At 41.5% G+C, this 25,327-nt stretch overlaps 2 protein-coding genes across 3 annotated transcripts in view; one reads left to right on the top strand and one right to left on the bottom strand.

The window, feature by feature from the left end:
• Positions 1-15,910, top strand: part of LOC121860095 — a 47,425-nt gene extending 31,515 nt beyond the window's left edge. The window contains exons 2-6 of one of the 2 annotated variants that reach the window (XM_042357127.1): positions 9,683-9,754; positions 10,942-11,082; positions 12,111-12,297; positions 13,694-13,804; positions 14,010-15,910. In XM_042357127.1, the coding sequence (XP_042213061.1) occupies positions 9,683-9,754; positions 10,942-11,082; positions 12,111-12,297; positions 13,694-13,804; positions 14,010-14,131 (633 nt within the window). In that variant the 3' untranslated portion in view covers positions 14,132-15,910. The remainder of the gene's footprint in view (positions 1-9,682; positions 9,755-10,941; positions 11,083-12,110; positions 12,298-13,693; positions 13,805-14,009) is intronic. The other variant, XM_042357128.1, reaches the window with a different exon arrangement.
• A 1,051-nt stretch (positions 15,911-16,961) lies between these two features.
• On the bottom strand, positions 16,962-25,078 carry LOC121860094 (TWiK family of potassium channels protein 7-like). Its single transcript, XM_042357126.1, has 7 exons — positions 24,759-25,078; positions 21,313-21,476; positions 20,794-20,938; positions 20,292-20,430; positions 20,000-20,129; positions 19,477-19,708; positions 16,962-18,989 (listed from the first exon to the last, which is right to left on the bottom strand). The coding sequence occupies exons 1-7, from the start codon at positions 24,889-24,891 to the stop codon at positions 18,310-18,312; spliced, it is 1,623 nt and encodes a 540-aa protein (XP_042213060.1). The 5' UTR covers positions 24,892-25,078; the 3' UTR covers positions 16,962-18,309.
• Positions 25,079-25,327: the final 249 nt, after the last annotated feature.

The following is a 25,327-nucleotide window of genomic DNA, read 5'->3' on the forward strand; positions in this document are numbered from 1 at the left end:
CTGACCTGCACACGACTCATCCGTCTCTGCGATATCAGTACACAACCGCTCACTCAACAGCGCATGGACGCTTTTGCCAATTAGTTTCCAATTTCCGTTAGGAAACGAAGCTAACGCGTGAAAATGACTCTTTTGTCGTGAAAAGCAGCGGGAAACATTGAGGGGCGAGGCGTGAAGGAAGCATGTTCGGGGTGAGTGTGTCGGGGAGGGTGGAGTCACAAGGCTTGACCTAGAGGCTGGTTGGTCGCCACGCTAACTGATTGGTTAAATGGACCCTAGTTTTAGTGCACCCAATGCACCCAGTCCTAATTGGTCCCAAATCCTAATGGGCCCCAGCCTTAATGGTTACGTTAGGTTGGGATCTATTAAAACTTGGGCTCATTTGACGTGCAGCCTTCGCGCTTCACCTCAACGCCCAGCACCTCGCTAAGCGGAATCAGTTATGCATTTATGACTTTATGTTGCAGTGTTTATAAGAGACCTCGGCTCATTACCTCTCAAGTTTACTCCTTCAGGTACTAGGTGACTGTCTCCTTGTCCTCTCTACCTCTTTCTTCCTCTTATTCTTATTATTTCATCTTTCTCCTCTTGTTTCCTACTCTTTCTGTCTTCTCCTCCTTCTCTGCCATCCTTCTGTTTCCACAACACACTCTGGTCCTTTTCACCTTGTATTCTCAACAGCTCATCACCTCACCTTCGTCCAAGAGCCAAGTTGTGTTGAGTAAAAGACAAACCCGCTTTAGACATCTTGAGTCCTGCTGTGCTTGTAATGTTCTATAATTTTTTTTTCATTTATCCTTTGAATCCTTACCGTAGTGATATTGTCGTTGATTCTATAATGTTATTGCTACCCTTCAACATCTTGTCTAATGTCTTTAAGTGCGTGACAAGGTTAGTAATTACACTCGTCTATAAAAAGGCAAAAATTATGAGAGATTTCTTTTGTCTTAGACATTTTTCTTAAGTCAATTTCTCTCCTGCATTTTTGTCTCGACGGTCAGGCCGTAAACAAAAGAACCAAAGCTTCACACAGTCATTTTCAAACAATGGTCCTCCTCCCTCCAGCCATCACCACAACGAAGTATTGAATTTTATCGTTTCTGGTTCAGTGGCTGCACCTTCAAAGGATATTTATCTGTAAATTAAAAAAAACAAAGGCCCCGATGGTTCTTTTAGGTTTATCTCACCCCCAGAAGATCCAGTTATCAAGAGGACCTCACACACGGGTTCGTCACGTTATCATTGTCAACAATTTTCCCGCCAAATCTTCTTACGAGAACAGCGACAAGAATGTGACCTCAGACGCACGCTTCGTTGTCTCTCCTTAAATGAAAGATACTGACCAATTTTATACATCGTCTCCCTGTATGATAAATTATGCCTCGTGTGTGATAAGTTAAGCCTCGTGTGTGTTAAGTTATGCCTCGTCTACATATAAATGTTTTATGGGTTGTGGGGAAGAAAGAGATTGTACTTGAGGAAGACGAAGAACGAAGAACATACAGTATGTTCTTCGTATCCCTGTAACCATTTGAATAGATGGTACCCAGGAAATGATTCATAAGAGAAGGAGAAAAACGATGATGAGGGAAGAGGAAGAGAAAGGGAGGAGGGAAGGTCTTTTGTGGCACCAGTTTGTGATTCTTGTCCACCAGCGACTAAACTCACATCCCATACACTGAGTACATACCGTTGTGCACTGTAAACACACACACACACACACACTGCACAGTCATGACGGCAGGAAGAAGATAACAACAGAAGATGATGACCAACGTGAGGTGGTCATCTGTAAGTGGTCTGCTGGTCTGCTGGCCCACTGCACGTTACCCTCCGTCCCTCCTCTTAGTGATTGACTGACTGACCTCCTTCGTCATGATCAACACATCCACTGTCACCCTCCTACACACACCTCTCTCTCTCTCTCTCTCTCTCTCTCTCTCTCTCTCTCTCTCTCCACTACGAGTCGAAAGGGTAAAACAGCTCTCTCCCTCTCTCAATCTTTCTTTCTCTCTCTCTCTTTCTACCTTGGATTGAAAAGTTACGACAACTCTCTCTCTCTCTCTCCCAACAACTGAGAACAACGGGGTTACCTCCTTAAGGGCACATTAACCAGTGACTCGACAGAATGAACACCAAAATAACCTTCTCCTGTTCTTTCTTTCCTTCTTTCTTCTATCTGGGTTTCTCTTTGTTATTTCTTTTATTTTCTTTCGTTTTCATTAGTTTCTTTCATTTTTTTCTTGGATTTCTTTTTTCATTACTTTATTCCATCTATATAATTAATTCGTTCTCTGTTCTTATGTACATTGTCTGTATATCAGTACTGTCTATATACATTATATACCTGTACTGTCTATATACATTGTATTTTATACCTGTACTGTCAGTGACCTACAGATTCAGTGTTGACCTTGACAGTACAGTAGGCTGGGGGAGGGGGGCATTAACATCATCTTTATCCTCGTGGGTTATTCCTGCTGAACACTGAGAGACGATCATACAGACACACAAACAGACAGACTCCGGTGACTGTTTTATCGTGCTTGAAGGCGGTGAATTAAAGCACATCACTGGGGAACTTGTGCCTTCCTCAGTGACTGGCATAATCATGGTATCTGCTGCCGAGAACTGGTTAGGTGACGTCTGGTGAGATTCAACTGTTTACCTTTTTTGTGTTACCGTATAAGGCTATTTGTTGTTCAGTAACGCTTCATTACAACTTACCTTGATGTTATTTCGAGTGACTCAAGACTGTTTACATGTGATTTTCGTTATAAGAAACACCGTTATCTATACATTTCTTGCTTTACTGATAAACATCTAGTCATTGTTTTATCCGTTGTTGATATTAAACCGTTGTGTACGTTAAATCCGTTATGTATTTTATCCGTTGTTGATATTAAACCGTTAGGTACGTTAAATCCGTTATGTATTTTATCCGTTGTTGATATTAAACCGTTGTGTTCGTTACATCCGTTATGTATTTTATCCGTTGTTGATATTGAACCGTTGTGTTCGTTACATCCGTTAGTGCCTCATTAACCGTCACCACCTTACTTCTTCCCCGCGGCGTCGTGTCTCAGTGAGCGGCAAGCATCACCTAATCCCACAGCAGGTGTCCGAGTGGTTCTTGTCAGTACTGTACCGGGCCATAACTCACGGCTCAACGAGTGTACGTAACTGTCGGGTAACAGTTAGGTAATAGTGAAGACTGGGTGATGGAAGATGACGATGACCAAACAATTCATGAAAGCTGTTAAGATATCATAACTTTTAGTGAGATCTTTACGTTAAGGGATTTGTTTTGGTGAATGAGTGAGTAGAGCTTGTGACGTTTGACCTTCAGTGGTGAACCTTGACCCTTGACCCTTGACCCTTGACTGGAATCTACTGTTCTGTATTTTGTTTAGTGATGGTACATATTCGATGGATTACCTGAAGATTAGACATCCTGATACTACCTGGGGATGTTAGGTTAGCGTTAGGTGGTTACTCTTCTGGTGATCATATCCCTGTAATATTTCATCTAAACATCTGTATCGATTCAAAAGTTATGATGCAGACAACGATAATTTTACGGGCATCACGACCACACCCAGACGGACGGACGGCCTCATACCGTTAAACTTCTTAACTATTTTTATTTTATTATTTTCATTTAAACCAACGTATAAAACTTCGACACCCGTAAACAACTGTAAGAAATTCACTGACCTTCAAAACAAAAACGAACGAAGCTGAAAACCTCCAGATGTTTGAGAGCTTAATGTTTCACATCCTGGAGGGCACTGGAACCACGCGTCTCACAAGGCATACACACAAACACCACAACGGGTCTCACCACCAAAAAAAAAATGTATTGTAATTCCCAAGGGCATAAAAATATAGAGGTTGTAAACTTGTAAAATGTTATTCACTGCGAACACTGGCGCCCTCTTACGGCCATTTCACACATGATCACCTCACTGGAGCCGCCATGGTCTGGTTCAAACACCTGGTCTTATCTTCACACCTTTCCAACGTGTAAATATGTAGTATTTATGCACCGTCCTCAGTACTAATAAGCCACCAACCTGATGTAAACATAAGGATTGAGTGTAGTTCTTATAGGCTACAGTCTTAACCGGTCCCAAGTTAATCACTAGAAGTAGAGCAAAGTCTTAATAGGTCCCAACCATAATGAATTACAGCCCTTAATGGTTAGATAGGTCAAGCTAGGGACCACTAACAACTACGGGTGTGATGTAATGGTTGAGGTGGACGCTGTCGGTCAGGTGTTGTGAGGAGGGGATGTCGGTCACACTGGACGACGATACGTTTATTACTCCTGGGCTACTGATCACTCGTGTGTGTGTGTGTGTGTGTGTGTGTGGGTGGGTGGCTGACTGGGTGGGGGTATGGGTAGGTGTGGGTGACTGACAAAGTGGAGGTAGGTGTGAGTGGACGACTAGGAGGAAAAGACATGGATAAAATAGGGATAAAAGGAAGTTATATGCAAGCAAGCAGAGAGGAGGAGGAGGACTTGGGTGGCTGAATGGAAAACATGTAGGTGATTGTAGAACTGACAGGTCTTATACATATGGGTGGATTAGTGGGTAGTTGGTTGGGCGGATGGGTGGGTGTATGGGTTAGGGCAGAGGTCAGTGGGGCAGTAAGCTGTGTACAAACTACGCTACACCAGTCAGTCGTATAAATTTTCAACAACAGGCAAATTACATGCTCCTACGTCATCATCCTCTTCTGGAATTCGGGGAAAATATCCAAACAATTCCCGCGCCCTTTCGCTACCTTGTTACGTCCTCCTTCTGTACCGCGGCTCAGGGGATGTGTACGAACTCCTCTCCTACTCACCGATCATTAACGCAATTTAGCCGCTCGTGTTGAATATGTATACCTAACATGGTCATACGTCGAGGCTGAGTTCCCCGGATGTGGGTGGTATAATAACAGTGGAGCGACAGTCAGGCGCACGTGTGTCTGGCGTGCAGGAGAGTAATGTTGTAACCGCAGCAAAGTACTTACACCTCCACCCCACCTATCCCCTCCTTTGCTCTACCAGGTGAAATAAGCTGGGGGTGGCCAATCTTCACGTGGTCCGATGTCTACACTATTTACTAAAAGTACTGAACTGTTACGATTATTTTATGCTGTTCTTTATGTTTCTTGAAATTTAAGTCAAGAAGAAGTCAGCGTGTCTGGGTTACTCTGCTGCCATAGTTGTTTTAAAAGATGTTTGTGTTTGACATCATTCACTACTACAGAGTTTTATGTCATAGTTTTTTAATTATTGATGTAAGACCTTAGTTGTTGAAGCGCAGTAATAACATGAAAGAACAACGACATTATTTCAGAGCGTCTGTTTGTGGTGTTGACCAGTGACGTCAAAAAATACGAATCACCATCTGCATTGCTTTCTGTGTATGCTGAGGCGGTCTGAGTGATACACACACACACACACACACACACACACACACACACACACACACACACAAGCCCTACCAAGTCATGTGTGAACTTATGTGCCATTTATGTCTCAGGAAACAATCACGTAAGAATAAGAGCTGAGAAGTTGTCTCAATTTACTAAGAGAGAATTTTTTTCCCTCTGCTCTTGTTATTGTTTTTCAGACCCAAACTTGTTCCTGCTGTACGACAAATTAGATCCGGCAACTCTCGCTCCTCGCAACCCGAAGGTGAGGATGGAGCTGGTGGGAAGTTGTCTTACCTTTTAACCTTCCTTAAATGTTCCTCCTCTTATTTGGGTTACTCACCTTACAGTTGGGAGGGGGAGGGGGGGGCACCATTCTACAAGAGGTTGACAACAGAAAGGCCTCACCACGCGGGAACAGTGTAGTGTTTAACGAAGCGATTTTGTGAATATAGTTGTAATATAGTGTTAATCTTTACAATAGCTAGTGACGAGAGGCTGCAGGTACGATATACAGTCTTGTGGTGCTGTTTAACATTTTGTGGATATCAATCAAATGTTTAAAGTTTACTCATAAATTAGATGGAGATCCTAAGCACGGTTTGGAAATGAATCTCATTAATTTAGTTTTGAGGTGAATGCGTGTCATCGTGTACCAGAGGTAACCTCAGGCACACTCACGTTTTCTGTCAGACATTGTCGGGTGAACTCAAGTACCTAATCTTGACTAACCATTAGATTGGGGCCCAACCAGGATTGAGACCTACTAAGATTGGGCCCCACCAGTCCTGGGCCCCAATCTTAATGGGTAAGTTGGTGGTGTATGAGGATTGGGGGTTCATCTGACGAGTCACGGTAACATTTCCGCTGGTCATGGAGGACGATGAACTGTAAGACTGCAGCTCACACAGCCTACCCGATGAGGAACAGTCCACCACCCACTGTCACATCACTCCAGGTGGTTTGTTGATAGTCACGATCCTGATAGGAAAATAATTTCAATAACTACAAATATAGGAATATATCACAATTATGTCAGCCATGTCAATATTGTTATTATTATCCACCCTGTATCTATATTTTTTTGGCTAAATAAACTGTTTCAATATCAATAACAACTCATATTTATTAGGTAACCGTCTAATGTCGTAATGCACCACATACGCAACACAACACCTGCTCCTACACCCGCACCAACACCTGCTTCTACTGTACACCTGTCAGGGAATAACTAATCTCCTCTGCAAGACCTGTAACTTGACCCGATTTTCCTTACTAACTTTGAGGATTTGGTTAAGTTAGCTTATGGTAGGAGAAGGTTGGATGGTGGTTAGATTAGGTTCGATAATTTTAATATAAAGGCAGGGTTAGGGCAGGGTTAGGTTAGGTTAGGTTAGGTTAGGTTAGCGGTAAGATGAATTAAGCTGCATGGGGGCTAATTTTCAGGTGAGGCAGAAAATTAATCAATATACATTTACAGGATTTTTTTTATCAATTATGATGTATAGAAGACAAAGATTTATTTCACCTTTACAACACAACTCCCATCAAGGTGTGTTTTCCATCTGGCCGCAGGTTACACACACACACACACACACACACACACACACACACACACACACACACACACACAAACACACGTCTACCTTTATTCCCGTGTGCTTATCTGTCTCCTCCGTTATCTCTCATTATATACCAAAATTTCCAGTTATGAATCAGTCAGCCAGAAGTGTTCCCCAAAGTCCCGCTGGTTTAATTATCTGTGTTGATGGGTGACGAGATAAACGCTTGGACTCACTAACCCAAATTGCGTGTGTGTGTGTGTGTGTGTATGGGTTTGGTGGCGTGGTGGTGGACCGCTGCAGCTACTTACCCTTCTCCTCACGCTCATTCTAGATATATGCACATCACGTCGCTTGTGCTGCTCAGTCATTTTCACACCACCACACATTTCTCTCACGACCAGTTTAAGAGTTCACCAGGGTAGTTCTCAGGAGCTTTATCTTACACCCGTGGCTGCCAGCGTGGGTAAGTCTTTATGTCCATCTTGAGATAATAACAATTATAAATGTAATATACGCTACAGGTTACTTTAGCCACAAGTCCAATTCTCACAAGATATCTGCTCTACAGTCGTGACCGGATTAGAGCATAGAATTCCTCTACCTGAAGTACAGTAACACACACACTTGGTTCCTACCTATTTGTTATGGTCAATCCAACAACAATTAATATCCTAGATGGCGTTACCTTCACACACACATACACACTGTTATCACTCCACACTCATGTCACTTAGAACCAAATTTTGATCGGTTTTCTGCTCAGCACTGATGTGAAGTAGTCAGGTAATGTTCTTTTATCTCAGCGTTGATGACCTGTAGTCTGGAGAATATAAAGAATTATACTGAATGAAAGAATATCAGACGCACATTAATTATTATCACAAGACGCTGATCACTAAAATAATGAAGATATGGTTGATGGGAGTCAGGTAAGTTAGCGATGGTGGGAGCAACACGCCTTCAGCTATCCTCGTCCACGGAAGTAAAGTAACTCTTGTGTTTCTTAATTCATGAAAACTGACATTTTTATTTTTTGTTAACGTCAGCTTTTTTTTTTCGCTAAGGAGATGATCCAAGTTTATCTTTTGTGTTCTCGTTTTTTGAGGAGGGGGAGGAGGGCTAAGGGGTGTTGTTGAGGTGTGAGAGGTTGTATATTGTATGGTGAACATTTAGTGGCTTGGTATTATCTTAGTGCCCCGTTATTGTTCGTTATCTACCAGAATCTCCCCAGCGATGAATTAACCAGCCACACCCCAACCCAACCCAACCCAACCCAACCCAACCCAACCCAACCCACCCCAACCCAACCCAACCCACGTGAAGTAGAAAATGAAATATAGACATTGAACACGACGCGGATGAACACACACCCACGTTAGCGGTGCTGAGAACGCCCTCACACTTCTCTAGGGAGAGTTTGTGCTGTTAATAGCTACAACGGTTCCTGTAATACTGTAAGAGATCAGGTACAAGTCAATACTCCTTCGGTGCTTACAGTTGATTTTGTTCGGTGTGAGACAAGACTGAGATCACCGTCGGAAACAGTGTTAAGAGAAGCTTCTTAAACTCCAAGATTTCTACACTAATTATGTACCTGTAAAGCAAAGTTATCTAGTTATCTGTATAATATAAACTGGAATATCGCTTACCTTGTGGGTGTCAATGTCACCTTCTCGACAGGTCTTTTATGACTATTAAACCCTCTGTTGTTAAGTGTGTGCTCACATTAATTCTGGGCTGCTGTAAGTCATATTTGTAAACGTGCTGGCCTCCGTATGTCTTATGCCATGGTGTGTGTGTGTGTGTGTGTGTGTGTGTGTGTGTGTGTGTGTGTGTGTGTGTGTGTGTGTGTGTGTGTGTGTGTGTGTGTGTGTGTGTGTGTGTGTGTGTGTGTGTGTGTGTGTGTGTGTGTGAACTTTGTCCCGGGTTCTTGTACCAAGCGCCACCCGGACATTAAACAAAACACCAGTGCTGGGCTCTCCTGGGTAAGGAGGAGGCGTGGCACCTGCCTGTGTGTGGGTGACCTCTGACCCCTGTTGGTGACCCCGCCTTACCTCTGGTTGCCCTACAAACGAAAAAAAAATAAATAAAAAAATACAACTTAGGTTTTGCTATCAAACTTTTTTATTCTAAAAATGTATGAATGCGTACACGAATGTTTGTAAGTATTTATTTCTACATGTATATTAATGTTTATACATACAGTGCACACGAGTTTACTCATGTGCCTAAAAGTCTTACAGTTCTTCTTAATCACAAATCTCTACTTAGATTATCTAGATTATTTTTACGTGAGAAGATTATATGAAATCTATAATTAACAAATTCTAAACGTATCTACTGGGAGCCATTTCAAGACGACCTGTACTTGCACCGCTGTGATGAAATACCTTAGTGTTCGCCTCTTTAGTGTAATTTTTGGCTGATTAAACCCTTTCACCTCCGCTCCCCCACCTCCTTCAAACATCTGGATACGAGTACACTTTTTCATTGACGAGTAAAGGTGTTTGTCATTAGTCTTAAGATATGCAGAAATACAGTAATAATTTTGAATATGAGTGATATGTGTGTGTGTGTGTGTGTGTGTGTGTGTGTGTGTGGGTGTACCCGTATTTGCATATGCACCTGTACCTGTATTTACCTGTACTGCTGCAGAGAATTTAAATCCACTGTGTTTTTCTCCCCAGGATGATCTTCACTACCACTTCTACCCCCACAACCAACACCTCTTCAACTTGCCCGAGTGTGCCACCCAGCAGGTTAGTGTGCCACCCAGCACATGAGTGTGCCACCCAGCAGTTGAGTGTGCCACCCAGCAGGTGAGTGTGCCACCCAGCAGGTGAGTGTGCTCATTCAGCAGTTGAGTGTGCCACCCAGCAGGTGAGTGTGCCACCCAGCAGGTGAGTGTGCTCATTCAGCAGTTGAGTGTGCCACCCAGCAGGTGAGTGTGCCACCCAGCAGGTGAGTGTGCTCATTCAGCAGTTGAGTGTGCCACCCAGCAGGTGAGTGTGCCACCCAGCAGGTGAGTGTGCCACCCAGCAGGTGAGTGTGCCACCCAGCAGGTGAGTGTGCCACCCAGCAGGTGAGTGTGCCATCCAACAGGTGAGTGTACCACCCTCCCACCTTTTATCTTTCATCCACCTCTGAAAATTCTCAACCAAACAAAGTAGAGAATATTGATTTATGTTTACTGAGGCTGAAGAGATCACTGGTTGACCCACCCTAGCCACACCTTCAAAGGTTCCTTGCGTTGGATTTTTCTCTTAGCTGAAGTTATAAGAAAGAACCCAATTGGTCGATCTAAATATACTATTCCAAAAACCACAGCTGCAAAATATATTGAGAGAGACTATCTTAAACTAGCACCAAGGTAGGGGTCAAAATTAACAATCCAAGATGGAGGTCAAAGGTCAGGTAGGAGTGCACTAACTGTGGAATACAACGCTAATAGACTCCGGTCACGTCTTGGTACCCATTGACATGCTGACGTCCTGAAGCATGGCAAGGTAGGTCCACCTGTGTGTTTATTTCCAACAGATTAATATTGTAAATTAATTTTGTTATCCTACACTTGCTAACATCATCGTCTCGTGTCACTCCCAGCCTTACTTTCTCAGTTCATCCCGAGCTTGACAATACGACGCATGTTGCCTTGTTTAGTTGCCCTTACAGTCATTCACAGGGAGCTTAACTTGTAATCTATATGAGTTCTCTTAGGTGTAACATAGATAGTCTCCCTGTAGCGTGTGTGTCCTCCCTCAGGTATAAGATAGTCTCCCTGTAGCGTGTGTCCTCCCTCAGGTATAACCTCAGGTATAATATAGTCTCCCTGTAGCGTGTGTGTCCTCCCTCAGGTATAACCTCAGGTATAATATAGTCTCCCTGTAGCGTGTGTGTCCTCCCTCAGGTATAAGATAGTCTCCCTAACCTGTGTGTCCTCCCTCAGGTGTGTAACGCAGTGTACAAGCGTCTCAAGTTCACACAGCCTCTATGTCAGTGTCCCCAAGGCAGTGACCCATGCAGCGTCTCCTACCTCCCCAACGACGAAAGATCCATCGAGCTCTCCATGGGCGGCCGAGAGACACGGGTGGGTCTTACTGTTGTTGTCTTCTCTCCCGTTGTCTTCTCTACCAATAGTGATGGTGTCTTTACTTTCCCCAGCTCCTACACTTCCAGGTTCCCATATCTCATCACCTTTCCAATCAACCAGTTACTTTCACGGTCATTATGTTGACGAACTACATTCAGTGCTGTCATCATCACGCACCCACCACTGGCCGACGATGATATCTGTCAGTGTATACGTCTTTACTGTCACTGCTCTACCTTACAGAAACTACCTAAAAAAAATATTTCCTTTATACCTCAACTAGTACTGTGTGGAATAACCTCTGACTGTTATTCCTGTATTAAACAATCTCTAACTATTTATACTGTACTTCCAACTGGCACTGTACTGAGAGAGCCACAGTGTGTTTCTCGTACATGACCTCTAAAAGTTTAAAATATCTGCCTTCAAACTTCTTCCGTCTTAGGTAAATAGAGTTGGTAATAACACTTGTCTCATCTCTTCCAATGTCACTTGTTTAAAAGAGTTTCTTGTTTGCCATGTTTCTTGTGAGTCTTGCTTCACTCTCTGGTGTGGGTGTTTCCTGTGAGTCTTGCTTCATTCTCTGGTGTGGGTGTTAATCTTCATCGTGTTGTCGGACTTGATCTCGTTTTATATACGATATGATTTTTGTTAATTTTTATGAATTATTCTTTCATCTTGTTACACTTGTGATGATGTTAGAGTGACACATCGATCTGTCTTAATACTGTACCATTTTCTTCCTTCTGTCACCTTGCCCGTGGTGTGTCAACAAGTCTGTAGTTCACTAATATAGTTCTCAATACTACCATAATTTACTTGGTTAATCTGTATTTCACTTAGTTAGAGAAGATTAGTTCTTAATGTTGCTATATTCTACTTGATGTGTCTGTTTCTTACCTATTATAGTTAGAGTAGAATAGTTCTTAAAGCTACCATAGCGTGTTTACGATATTCCTCTTTGTTGTCGTGTCTGTGTGTACCGTGAGTGTTGATGTACCTGAACATTCCCCCTTGTCTCTCAGGGCGACTCTCCAAGTACTGAAATCTCGCCCTTCCAGGCGACGACGCTCATCAAGACGTGTGAACCTGTGTGGAGTGTGAGGCAGTGTCGTAAACCCCGGGACTGGTCCATCCTCGCCCTGCAGAACACCCGCACTGGCAAGGCTCACTACCTCGTCATCTGCAAGTGTCCCGACACCTCTAAGCTGGGTGAGAACGACAACCAACACCCACACCGGGGAGTGAAGGGAGGATGACAGGGTGATGGAGAGCTGGGAACACCGGGAAACTGATTTACTAAAGGCAACAAAATAATGTATAAATTGCCTGACAGTTACCACACCCAATAGCCGCTGAACCTGTCGAGGGATTCTTGTGGATTGTTCAGGGGCTCCCTGCTGGGTCGACAGAGGTATCAGGTGTCAAGTAATTTGCTCAAAGTTCCACCCAGGATCTCAATCATTTACTACTCGCTTTAGAGGCGAGAATAATATCCAGTATTATGTTGTCACTGTGGGAGTTCAGACAAGACTTTGGGACTTTTAGAGTATGTATGTGACAAAACCTGATATAGAAGTAGAACGTTAAACATTTTGATATTATAAAAAGTCTCCCAATTCGATACCAACGGATATATTTGCCTCTGGTTATTTTCAGGTTTTTACAAGAGTGGTAACTGTGTAGTGTCAGTTTTTCAGATCTCAGACTGACAGCCGGAGCTATACGGTGATGGCTGGTGCTGTGGAGAGACATGTCGAGGAGTCATTTTCCCAATATGTTTATAGTTAAGCAGTAGAGAACCGCATCTGTACACTGGTATGGGAGGTCCATGATCTAACTAGTTGGGCCATTGGGTGGTGGGCAGACACAACATTTACAATAAACGTATCACACAGGATCAAATACCTAACACGTACCTGTGCTGATGCCAGGTTGAGAGAGATGTTTTATTTGTATAGAAAGAAATGTAATAAAAAATATAAACTAGAAATATTTTAGCAAACAAAGACGTCTATATCCCGGACCAGACAGAAGGGTCAACTGTTTTACATACAAATATCATGAAAGAACTTTGGAAGAGTTGCTAGAGTTTAATAATAGATAACATAATAGTATCTTAATTATCAAATGGTAAACTTTTTTATATGTTTACTAACCTTTCAAGTTCTGAATTATCACTGGAAACGAGGCGCACAAGGGAGATCAAGGGAAGAGTATGGTCCGTCTGGTTTATTGTCAAAAGAATTGTTTTCCTCATTGAGTTCACCTTGAAAACGGTCAGAATATTCGAATTTGTATCTAGGTATTTTTTTTTACACCTGCCTTATGGGTTTTAGGTAGCCGCACGTCTCTGGCTAAATGAACACCTTAACCTGAAGGCCGAAGGTACTTTGAACACCTAACTTGACATCTTAAACCCGCCCATGCATCTTTCCCTTCTGTTCTGGTAATGTTCGTAACTCAATAACAATGTGTGGCAGGTAATGGTGTCCTCTGCGAGGTCTAGGATCAGGAGAAACTCTGTAATACTTTTACTGTAGTCGAGAGGACGAGTGTTAGTGCACTACAAGAGAACATTTACACTGATACCATCTCTTCTTCATAGAGGGTCCCCTCAACCACGACCAGCCCACATACGCCCAGGTGCCTGGTATCCGTGTCTACGGCATGATGTGTGTCAGCAGGAACTACCGTCGTGCTGGTCGTGGCCTTCCAGGTAAGTCTGTACGTGTAAAACACACACACACACACACACACACACACCATTAAATAAAAGTTAATGTTTTACAGTCTAAAATGTAATAGTTTATAGGCTAAAAGTCATTAATAAGTCATATGGGTGAGAGATAGTTTATTTCTTCCTGATTGATTAATTTTTTTTACAAACTTTATGTCATATTTATCTCTGTGAAACTAAACAGGTGAGAGCGAGGCGAGTTTCCCATGGGAGCGAGTGACGGCGGCGCTGGAGGGGGGACAACTGCTGAAGGACCTGATGGACGAAGAGGACGTCGGCACCCCAGCTCTCATCCCTCTCCACTGACCTCTGACATCTACCTGATTGACTGTCATGATTAGCTAGTATCCATGTCTGAACCCAGAGCCTCAGAGGCAAGACACTCACTAGACATATGACTGTTGCCTAAAGCATATTGTGAGTGATTGGTGGGTGACGACTTCCAAAATGACTCTTTTTTTGAGCCATTGACCTTCTTGTTCTCTCTTCACTGTCATTGTCATCCTCATTCATGGCTCCTTTGTTTTCCCTTTTTTTCTGGGGTGAGACACGTAAAATAAAAGGTTAGTGGCACCAAAGGTGTTTTTTTTTTGTGGCGGCAGTGTTCAGTTGTTCGTCTTGTGTGGGAGTTATTCACTTGTATGCACGTATGTCTAAACCAGTGCTCAGACAGAATCAAAATGGTGACCACATGTAGTGACTGGTATGTATTGACCACATCAATCTTGGTGTAGGCTATGTGTTTATGTCTGTTTACTGGCCGCACCACACCAGTACCATGTTCATCTCTACATACAGGTCATATGTTATTCCTATATACCTGCATGACAACAACATAGCACACATATTGATCCCACATACTGGGACCATAATCCTTATACACAGGTCGTGATGGTGATTTACACGGTACTTACTATTCATTCAATATTTTAATGTGTGATGGGGAACTCTTTAACATTCATAAATATATAATTATGCTCATTACACTGGAGTCTTCAGCTGGACTGGAGCATGAACGAGCATGGACCCAAAACAACGGTGGAGACGTAGACCTCCTTCACCTTCTTATATTAAACACTAAAGAGACATGGACAATGAGGGAGACTTTGCTTTACTTTATTAACACAAATTTAAAAAATTCTTGGAACTAAGTATTTTTCCCACCATCTTACTGACAGTTATATATCCTGTTTCTGACTCTTGATAAATGTTCGAGTAATATTCATTAACTTGAAGCAGGTATCAGCTATTTCTACCTGACATTGTTTAGTGTTATAGTAAATTTAATTGTAAACGACACCGCAGGTTTAGAAATGAATTATATCTGGTATTAATTATTTAGATTATTATAGAGGACTTGTTTAATAATATAATTATCCTTTTAATACCACAGACTGAATTATTGATTAATTGTTAGAAAATATACCTTGTGTAAGCCTAAGCTCCGTCCTACGCCCTACAGTAATTACTTCAACACAGACAATTTAAAGAGATACACACTGTCAGATCAGGAAAACATGACGCCATCACCCTCGCATAAAATAAAAGTACTTTGGTAAATTATGTGAGTCTTGAGAGTTAAAGGTATAAATTCACCTTTATGAAAGTACTGTAGTCATTTTTAGTCTCTCTTGCCATTCTTGAAGTGATAGTCCGGAGTCCAGCACAATTCATAGAGGCGCAAAACAGCATTTCCAATCGAATTAATAACTAAACATAAGATTGAATATTTCGCATACTACATCAGTCATATTTTATCTTCCTGCGAGTGAATAGAATATCACCTTTGTTCCAAAATTGCCCAGAGTGATATCAGAAGCTGTTATAACCAGCTGATGTGGTCTGTGATGGCGTGTGAGCGTTATTTCTAGAGATTTTATTATGTTTATATAAACAGATAGTAATATAGTTGTTATGAACTGATCATCGAGGCGAGTGTACAGTATTATTTAATATATATCACAGTTTTGTTACAATTTGTTTCCGCGCACTTGTTTCCCGCAGAGAACCTCCGTGTTTTCATTCTATCGGTTTTATTAATTGCCAAATGTACAAAGTTGTTTTAAATAAAATTATTGTTTATGTGATGCAAATATTATTTTCCCTTTTATTTGATCTTGTTTAACTTTAATCTCTTCAATTTCTTAACCATCATGACTGCTACTTAACCTCTCCCATGTGCTAAATCAAGCGAGTTCTTATGGTTGGTTAAAGTAGGCAAATAAAAAAAAAAAATATCTAACATGTACCAACACTTAATAATATATCGTTAAAATTAAAAATGAAGAACATAAGAGGAAAGTTAACACAAGTCACGAGAGTAAATGTTAAACTCTTATATCCTGTACACCCAGGTAGACGCAGATAGTGAATACGCTGTGTTGACAATGAAAAGATATCCTTGTCGATTTTCATCTAAAGGAATGTGTCAGGAGATATTACCATGTATGTATGTATGAATGTATGTAGTGCACACATATAGGTTTCCATAGTCACACACAGTAAGACTTCCAGTGACCTTTTCCTCACAAATTTATATTTTAAACTTTTGTCATCCACACAATGACCCCATAACTTTCTTAACAGGTTATCTGTCTACATCCAGCCACTAAAATGTTGTCACGAAATGTAAGCGAACCCCAAGTGCAAAGCCAAAGTCGCCTGAACTCTGGACAATAATCTCAACAATATGCTGTATTGTTTAACCAATTCATTTCAGATCTTGATTTTATATCTACATACTTCCTATATTAAGTTTGGTTAAGATATATTGATGTAACTCATGGGCAGACATCATACATTCTGAAAACCTTCCTGGAGCAGACAAACGCTGAGGAGCTATATTACTCGACCTGTGGATGTGATGCTATAACTCGGACTGGTGAAGAAGAATCACAATGTAATGTTTTTTTCTAGTGTTGGGGGTTATTTACTTGAATGTTACTCAAAATATAAAATCAGAAGGAAATTACAGAGATAACTTCCTGTGTTCATTCTACCATCACCATACAGTGTTGCTTGTCAAACATTGCAGCGATGTTAAATGATATGTGTAATCATCCAAAAATCTTTGTTCCACTGTAAAATTTGCATTACGTTTATATTGTAAAATAATGTCTAAAATAAAAAAACCATAAACACCCAATGATTTATTCAGAAATTTCATTATTATCCATATAATTCAATTTCGTCCTTAATCTACACTGTACATGAGTTGTCCGGCTGGGTGGCCACGTCTGTCACTGAAGCGTCCTCACCAGTGTTCTTCACGTGTGTCTGAAGCCAAGTTACTCATATAATACTAATTCTCACGTGTACATAAGACCACAACTGAGCTGCATCATATGACAGACGCTGCTTCCATTCACAACATTAGACGACGAAATATTACATTCTTAACTCATTTCCACCCTTAGTTGTCTTGAGCTGCCTGACAAATACTAACCACCAGACACAGTAGTTCACAAGCGACATAAAATAGTTCAACCTGCTGTACCCTCAAGTGATGAAAATCCCTGGTGGCAGGGACTCACACTACAGGTTACCACAGCCTGAATTTACCTGCTCTTAGTTTAGTCGATTCTCTGGTCTCATCGTAAGAACTCGCCCTTCGTCGCTGTTCAACACATTCGGTTACTGACAGCTAAGTGTAGTTATTCATTTGGTTACATATTACTTTTCCCATTTAATTTGTATTGCAATTGAGTGTTTACTTCGTTAGTTTAGGGGAAGTTGTTTTAATGTTATTACTGCGGGAATACTGCGCCTCAACAACGAAGGTCTTTAAGCGCGTTTTGTTACAGCAATGTTCATTTTCTTTTAACTTTCTATTTTGTTGTTTTTGTGTTAATATAATTTATCCAAAACAAACTTTTTGCTACTGTACTTCTTTAGTTAAAAAAAATTAATGCAGGAAAATAAAATACACCCGTAGAGGAAGTAATTAAGTCTCACTACGCCTTAAAAGAATTTGTTAACTTTTAATGACGTTGATTGGGAGATTTTTCCTTCTACAAAAAGTTCTTCAGTTATCCAAAATCCCAAGACAACCGTTAATGAAATCCAGAAATCAGGAAAAGTTTTGTCATGTAAGATTTTCCTTGTTTCCAGGACATAAAATTCAATGTTTACTTCAATGACTACGGAACTGCTCTAGTGTTCCCTCATTATGACTGAAGCCAAGTTACTCAATACTTATAGTGTCCAGCTACTGAGCAAGTTTCTGAGTTGTGTTGTTTGAAATCTAGCTTTGTTTATCCTCTTGTAAACCTTCTCATGCCATACTGCAGGGTAGCCATATTATTATTAAACCTCAAGTTTCCGCAATTACTCAAAGCTAACGTCTTCATGCATTAGAATGAAATATTGAACTTCTGGTTAATAAATTTTAAATCGATAACAAATTAGTAGTGATATAGTCTGGTCTCCCAAACTTTCCAAGAAGGTTTCCACTTATACCGAAGAAGCTCTTATGATTCTTTAGTTTAAAAGTCATCAAGAATTCCTGGAATACGTGGCATTGGTTCAGGTGATGAACATGGGGATGGTGACGGGGACCTAGGCTTTGGAGGAGGCGACTTAGGCTTTGGAGGAGCCGATTTGGGCTTTGGAGGAGGCGACTTGGGCTTTGGAGGAGCCGATTTGGGCTTTGGAGGAGGCGACTTGGGCTTTGGAGAAGGTGATCTAGGCTTTGGAGATGGGGATCTAGGCTTTGGAGATGGGGATCTAGGCTTTGGAGATGGGGATTTGGGCTTTGGAGATGGGGATCTAGGCTTTGGAGATGGGGATCTAGGCTTTGGAGATGGGGATCTAGGCTTTGGAGATGGGGATCTAGGCTTTGGAGATGGGGATTTGGGGTTTGCAGATGAGGATCTTGAGTCTGGAGATGAGGACCTTGAGTCTGGAGATGAGGACCTTGAGTCTGGATATGGAGATGCAGGTGGAGAAAAGTTATCTCCAATCATGGGTGGGCCCAGCTCGGGGTCACGTGAATCATCCTTCTTCTTCTTCTTCTTCTTTTTCTTCTTCTTTTTGTCCTTGTCATCATCTACCATCTGCACATCATCAGATTTAGTGTTGAGACCAATCTCACGAGCCAGCCAGCGGCATTTACCGACCAGTTGCTCTTGCATGAGGTTGATGCACATGGACAGCAACGCCATACCTGTAGATGACGAATACAGTGATAAATGTGTTATTAAGAAATTAATGACTAATGGGTGTGTTCATTTAAGACGTGTCAATTAAATGAGCCGGGAAATATTAATTCTGGGAAACTTGTTTACTGTTTAATTTCCTATGGTTCGTAATTAAGATAAAAAAGATGACTGGGTGTGCAATTATTTCCTTCTTATCTCTGTGATTCTAAATAATGGAAAATTAACCCAACTTTACAAGCAAACAAATATTCGAGAAACATGCATGTTCATGATATGAAGCTAATTAATGATTTTAATTTAAATGTGAAAAGCATTTTTCAAGTTCCCGAATATAAACAATAGTTCGTACACACGGATAATGGAAGGAAGTGCAACACTGTGCATGGCGGGGCAGGAAATATTTCCACCAACAAATTTAGAACAAAGACAATAGAATTTACCGTCAGAGTGCGATTCCCTTGATATGCTCACATAAGACAATACAGTACTTACCAAGCACGATATACAAAATACATATGATCATCTTGATAGTCCCAGAACCACTGCTACTGTCCAGGATGGCATTACCGGGAACCAAGTCCCCATAGCCGATGGTAGAGAGCGTGACGAAGGTGAAGTAACATGAGGAACTTAAGTCCCAGTTTTCCCAGTAGGCGAACAGCACAGCACCCAATGCGATGTATAGACTCAGCAACAACAAGTTGATGGTGATGGGGACATCCATCTGCGGGCAGGAAGAACCGTGTGTATTAGCATGATGAGTCTCAGTAACAGGCACAAGAGTTCGAGGCCTTACGACTGGCCACTTGGGAGCATGTTGTAATAGTTTGGCAAACAGTGTGGTACAACTCTCCACCTACCAGTGTGGTACAACTCTCCACCTACCAGTATGGTACAGCTCTCCACTTACCAGTAACTTTGGGGAAGCCTTTCCTACTAAAGTTGAGGCCGCCGGGACAAGCACAAGTTACTTTACGCCTGTTATCATAAAGGCTGAAGATGATAAGGTACTCACTTTATCAGTGGGCATGTACTCCTCGTTGCCAATTTCGTCATCAATGAGTAATTTCCGATGCTTCTTGCTTGCATTGGCGGGAAGTTCCTCCTCGTTACGCCGACTTCTACACCACCGGCAGCAGCACCGACTGTGAGGAAGCAACACATCATTTATCTCACGTCTCAAGAGCAACACATACACAAGTTATTCTCTTGTATAAAAATAAAAGAGAGAGAGAGAGAGAGAGAGAGAGAGAGAGAGAGAGAGAGAGAGAGAGAGAGAGAGAGAGAGAGAGAGAGAGAGGACCCACCTGTAGATGTAGATGAAGGTGTCGGCCATGGAGTTCCCGAGGTTACCCAGGAACACCAGCAGGAGGGGGCAGCCGATGATGGCGTAGATGATGCAGAATAACTTGCCGTAGTCTGTTACCGGGTAGATGTGACCATAACCTTGGGGGGAGGGAGGGGGCAGATAAGACGATAGACATTAACTGAGAGGTGAAAGGGAATGAGTTATATGAAGTGAAATACATCTGAAAGTTTTTTATTGAGTTCATGTTATCATTAGCCTGAGTTATCCCACTAAAAACACTCCCAGTTTTGTGTACTTTAATATTATTTAGGCCCATTGTTAACAGCTGAAGCAGAATGTAATCTTTTCCATTGAGTGTTTCGGGGTCATTAGCCACCACGAGGAGCAATAGTTCTTCTGGTAATACACTTATGGGAGGAGACTAACAGGTGATGATTGAGTTATGGGGTTGGGTGAGGTGAGGTGAGGTTAGGTTAGGTTAGGTTAGGTTAGGGACGTACCAATGGTGGACATGATAGTCATGGTGAGGAGGATAGACTTGGGCAGCGTCCAGCTATAGTCCCATCCGTCCACTGTTCCATCATAATTGTATTCAGACACAGCGGTGATGACATATGTCTCCAGCTGCTTCAGATCTACGCGTACCTGAGGAAGAAACAAGGGATCAGGAGCTTTTTCCTTTTTCCTTTTTATAACAAACTATCAAAATTACTCGACTTCACACGGGTTAATATTGTATCACCTTTACTATCACAGTTTGCCCTCACTGAGACGGGTAACCTAACCTAACCTAAGCTAACCTAACCTAACCTATCTAAAAATAATGAAAATGATAAGCTATCCTTCAGTTATAAGAAACTAAAAAAAAATAATAATAATTAACAGCTAACAATCATACTTCTAATAATTTGATAACTAAAAATATGTATAAATAAAAGTTCCTTACGTGAAGCTAAAATCTGAAGGGGCAAATAAAAAGAAGCTAAAATAAGAAGCCACACCTGTAGCCTTTCACCCACCTGATTGGTATATTCCGCGAAGTCGGTCCAGTTGTTCTCACCGTAGAACCAGAAGAGCTGAGCCATGTAGTTGATGGTTTGGTTCACCTCACCAGCCATTCTTCTCTTCTTCTCAAAATTTATCTCCTCATTGGGAAGTTCGATCTCCATGAATATGTAGGCACCTGGTGGAGACATGGGAGAACTAGCGGAGACATGGGGGTGAGGACAACTGAGGTGGGGGGGGGGACGACAGGTTGGGTTTAACAGAACAGCTGGTGACGGGGATGGTGAGGAGGGACATTCAGCTAGTGAAAAGGAGGTGGACTGAAACAACAAGGGGACAGTCATATAAATATACCAGCACATACATGCACATACACATAAGTATACATACAGAAAAATGCATACATACACATACACAGGGGGTTGTAGTAGTTTTACTGTGGTGATTTGCTGTATTCCAGATAGACTTAGTTTCCTCAAACAAAGCAATTATTGAGACTAGTTTAGACTAAAAAGTTCAGCTAAAACTAGGTATAACTTTTCATCTCAGTATTTCAGGTTTTCCCAATACTCCTTTAGTGTAAATATTTTGGCCTAAGTAATACTAGTTGTATACCGTACAGCCAATATAGCTTCTGGTTTTGACTCACTTAAACTGATTGTGGCTTATTTCGGGTTTTAACTGCAAAACCTCTGCTGGTGGGCCCGGGTACCTGTTACCACTGCAACCCCCAAGGACAGGCCCTGACCCATGAGACTGCACTGTCCTATTGGTGCTGATGACTCTGACACTTCTCTGTGTATGGCACCAACGACAAGTTCACTCTGATGATTATAGGTCAGTGTGTCATGTCGGTCTCTATGATGACCTAACCATACGACACGACACAGCCACGCCCACAAAGGCACAACATCGGGGCCCCCTAATCGCAGTTGGGCCCTAGACAGCTGCTTCTGTATGATGCCCGGGTATAATCAATGAACGTGATGTAATAGATGTGACCTAAATACATATATAAATATGTTAGGTGTTTGTATTTACTTATATTTATATTACAATTGAAAAATAAACACAAGTTGGTAAATACTCCATTTTTTAAGATATGTGCGTGTGTAGTGTAGGCCTATGTGTTTGCTTGTATTTTTCTGTTTCTCTCTCTATGTATACGAGTCTATATATGTATGTGCATCTATGTATAATTGTATGTGTGTGTGTGTGTGTGTGTGTGTGTGTGGTGACGTGCGCGTGTACCCTTACGTTGCCATGATACGTAAACAAAGATTTCCCGCCAAGGTGCCAAGGTAACATGTCAAGGTCTCACGACATTGAGGGAGAGGGAAGGAGGGAGAGTTAGAGGGGGAGGGAGGGAGGTGTAGAGAGAGAGAGAGGTGTAAAGGGAGAGGTGTGAAGGGAGATGAACGGAGGGAGGAAGAGGGAAGGAAGGTGTAGATGAAGGGAGGGAGGGAGGGAGGGATGCAGGAAGGGAGGCAGCAATCAGTATTATTTTTGGCAGTAACATTTCAAGTCTCAGACAACCGGACAACGAGCCCAAACAGAGACAAAATGAGCGCGTCTTTTTTACGTCTGAGAATGTTATCTTAATTAAAAAATATAACCCTCAAAAAGAAAATAGCTTTATTATTATTATTATTATTATTATTATTATTATTATTATTATTATTATTATTATTATTATTATTATTATTTTGTTCGGTAATTGGGATCACACGTAAGAAAATACCGCATTAATTGGCAAGTTGATTCCTCTCACGCGAACATAACAACATAACCAAAGTATCCTATCATTCTTATTCTATCAGTTTACAATATTTCTGTGGCTGCTTTCTGAACAATACGAACACTCAAATAGGTGTATAAGCGTGTGTGAATGTGGATCATCAGTTACTTTAAACATTCATTTCATTACTCGTACTACTGCTACTACTACTGAGATTAACAAGAAGCAGTTATTTAGTTATGTTTAAATCGTTGTGTTAAATAAAACACCATTTGCTCATGTATCTCTATGTCGTAGCTTATGAGTGTTAAATTCCTTCTTACATTCCCATTAAGAGGAATATTTCAAAGAATTTATTTTCGAAAGTTAATGTACTTGAGTATAAGTAGAGCAGCGGGGTGACCTGGGGGGGCAGAGAGTCGAGGGAGTATTGATTCACATATGTCTATGGCAACGTTTGTTATGTTGTGATGGTTACCTTAATCTGCCTCTCTCACTACTACCTCGCTGTTTAAACGACCTCTTCTATATATATTCGTGTGTGTGTGTGTGTGTGTTTCTCAATGCACGCTGTCCTTCGCTAAACTGGATAATTTGACTTATTACATTGATTAATAACATCGTAAGTGGACGTATCTAGATAAGGTAGTGCCTGTGTATTACTAATATATTTGGGTGTTATCTTTATGTTTACTTTAGATTAACCAAATAATAACTGATATATAGGCATTTAGATGCATACTTGTATATCCATTTACGAAGAATATTCATCGTGCAAACTTTTGAGAATGTACCTAGCTCCTGAAGGCCCCTGGCTCACACCTTTCACATCTGACCGTCTGTCGTATATCCTCCGTTTCATAGACAATATTTAAATTTTGGGAGAAAGGAGAACATAGTAATAATAGTTGACGATGCTTCAAGTAAATAATGGCTTTCCTCCAAGATTTTCACTAGAACGTCTGTTTTATTATATAGCAAACCCAAGGGCGATGCAAGGAAACGTCGACTGAATATACTGTACTTAATAAGTGGCAGATGACGTGGCCTCCGTGTCTGTGGCTTTAGCAATTAGTAAATAATTATTAATGAGCGAGTCTGATTTTTGTCGGAATTAACCACTGAACGATTGAAGTCAGACAGTGCTTAGTTGTCTTAAGTTAAGTGTACCCTCTCTCTGGTGTTTTGAAAGTTGGCACTTGACTACAGTATTGAGATTTGTTTTACTTGATATTAATTTTGTGTAATCTTCTTGAACCTTCACTTACTCAGCCACTTCCAAAAATCTTGTTATCATTGTTATTTATTTTATCTTGAGTATAATGAAAGAGAGAAGCGTGTCGTGAAATTTGGTGAAAACATATGACGAAGGGCTAAACTTTTGGACAAAACCGCGACACGATTTTTGTCTTTGAGTGTACGTATGTGGTGGTGGGAATAAGTTACTAAATGTTCATATATTTACTGACTTGTTTAGGTTTGACCTGTATATTTTTGTTAATTCGCCAAAGCGTAGAAGACGCATTCGAGACGAGTGTTTTGGAAGATATTGCATTTCATTGTAGAGATGATTAAATTAGCACATGCAGCTGAATTTGAATTTCACTCAGTCATTTTTTATTATTCTGAAGTATATCTTATTTTCCTGCACACTAGGTCGGGATTCGGCTGTGGATTTTAGATCTGACTTAAATAATCTCGAAAATGGTGACGCTTACTTACCAGCCATGGCGTACAGAGCGACGATCAGAAATAGCCCAAAGTGACTGAAGAGGAAGTGGAAGAAAAAAGTACTGGCTGTCTTCTCCTTCTTGTTGTAGAAGCCTTCCTCCGCGAACTCCCCGTTATCGGCCATGGTTTAAAGAGGCGGGTCTCAGGGGTAACGAAACTTAAGCTGGAAGTTGAGTCTGCCTGCGACGCTTCATCTGCCAATTCATGACTCCCAGTTTTCCGAAATCATTCCTGAGTAGCGCCTGTATACCTGGTGGTGGTGCAACCCGTGTATCAACCTGGCTATGTCTCCACTCCCACTGGCAACACTTCACCACATCCACGAGGGAGGGGAGGGCGGGGGGGCGGGGAGTCAGGGGTTTGTTTATGGCAACCACTCTCCCCCTCCCTACCCCACACACTGTGACGCACGTGGTGGTGGGTACTGTATGTTATTTTACCTATGTCAACCTTTATTGATTTCTTTCGCATAATTCTCTCAACATTTTGTAGCATTCGATAATCTATATGCCTGATTTGCTGCTTAGTAGGGTTAGGTTAGGTTAGGTAAGGTAAAATTT

The sequence above is a fragment of the Homarus americanus genome, unplaced genomic scaffold, assembly GCF_018991925.1.
Source record: "Homarus americanus isolate GMGI-L3 unplaced genomic scaffold, GMGI_Hamer_2.0 scaffold58837, whole genome shotgun sequence".
NCBI classification, from domain to species: domain Eukaryota; kingdom Metazoa; phylum Arthropoda; class Malacostraca; order Decapoda; family Nephropidae; genus Homarus; species Homarus americanus.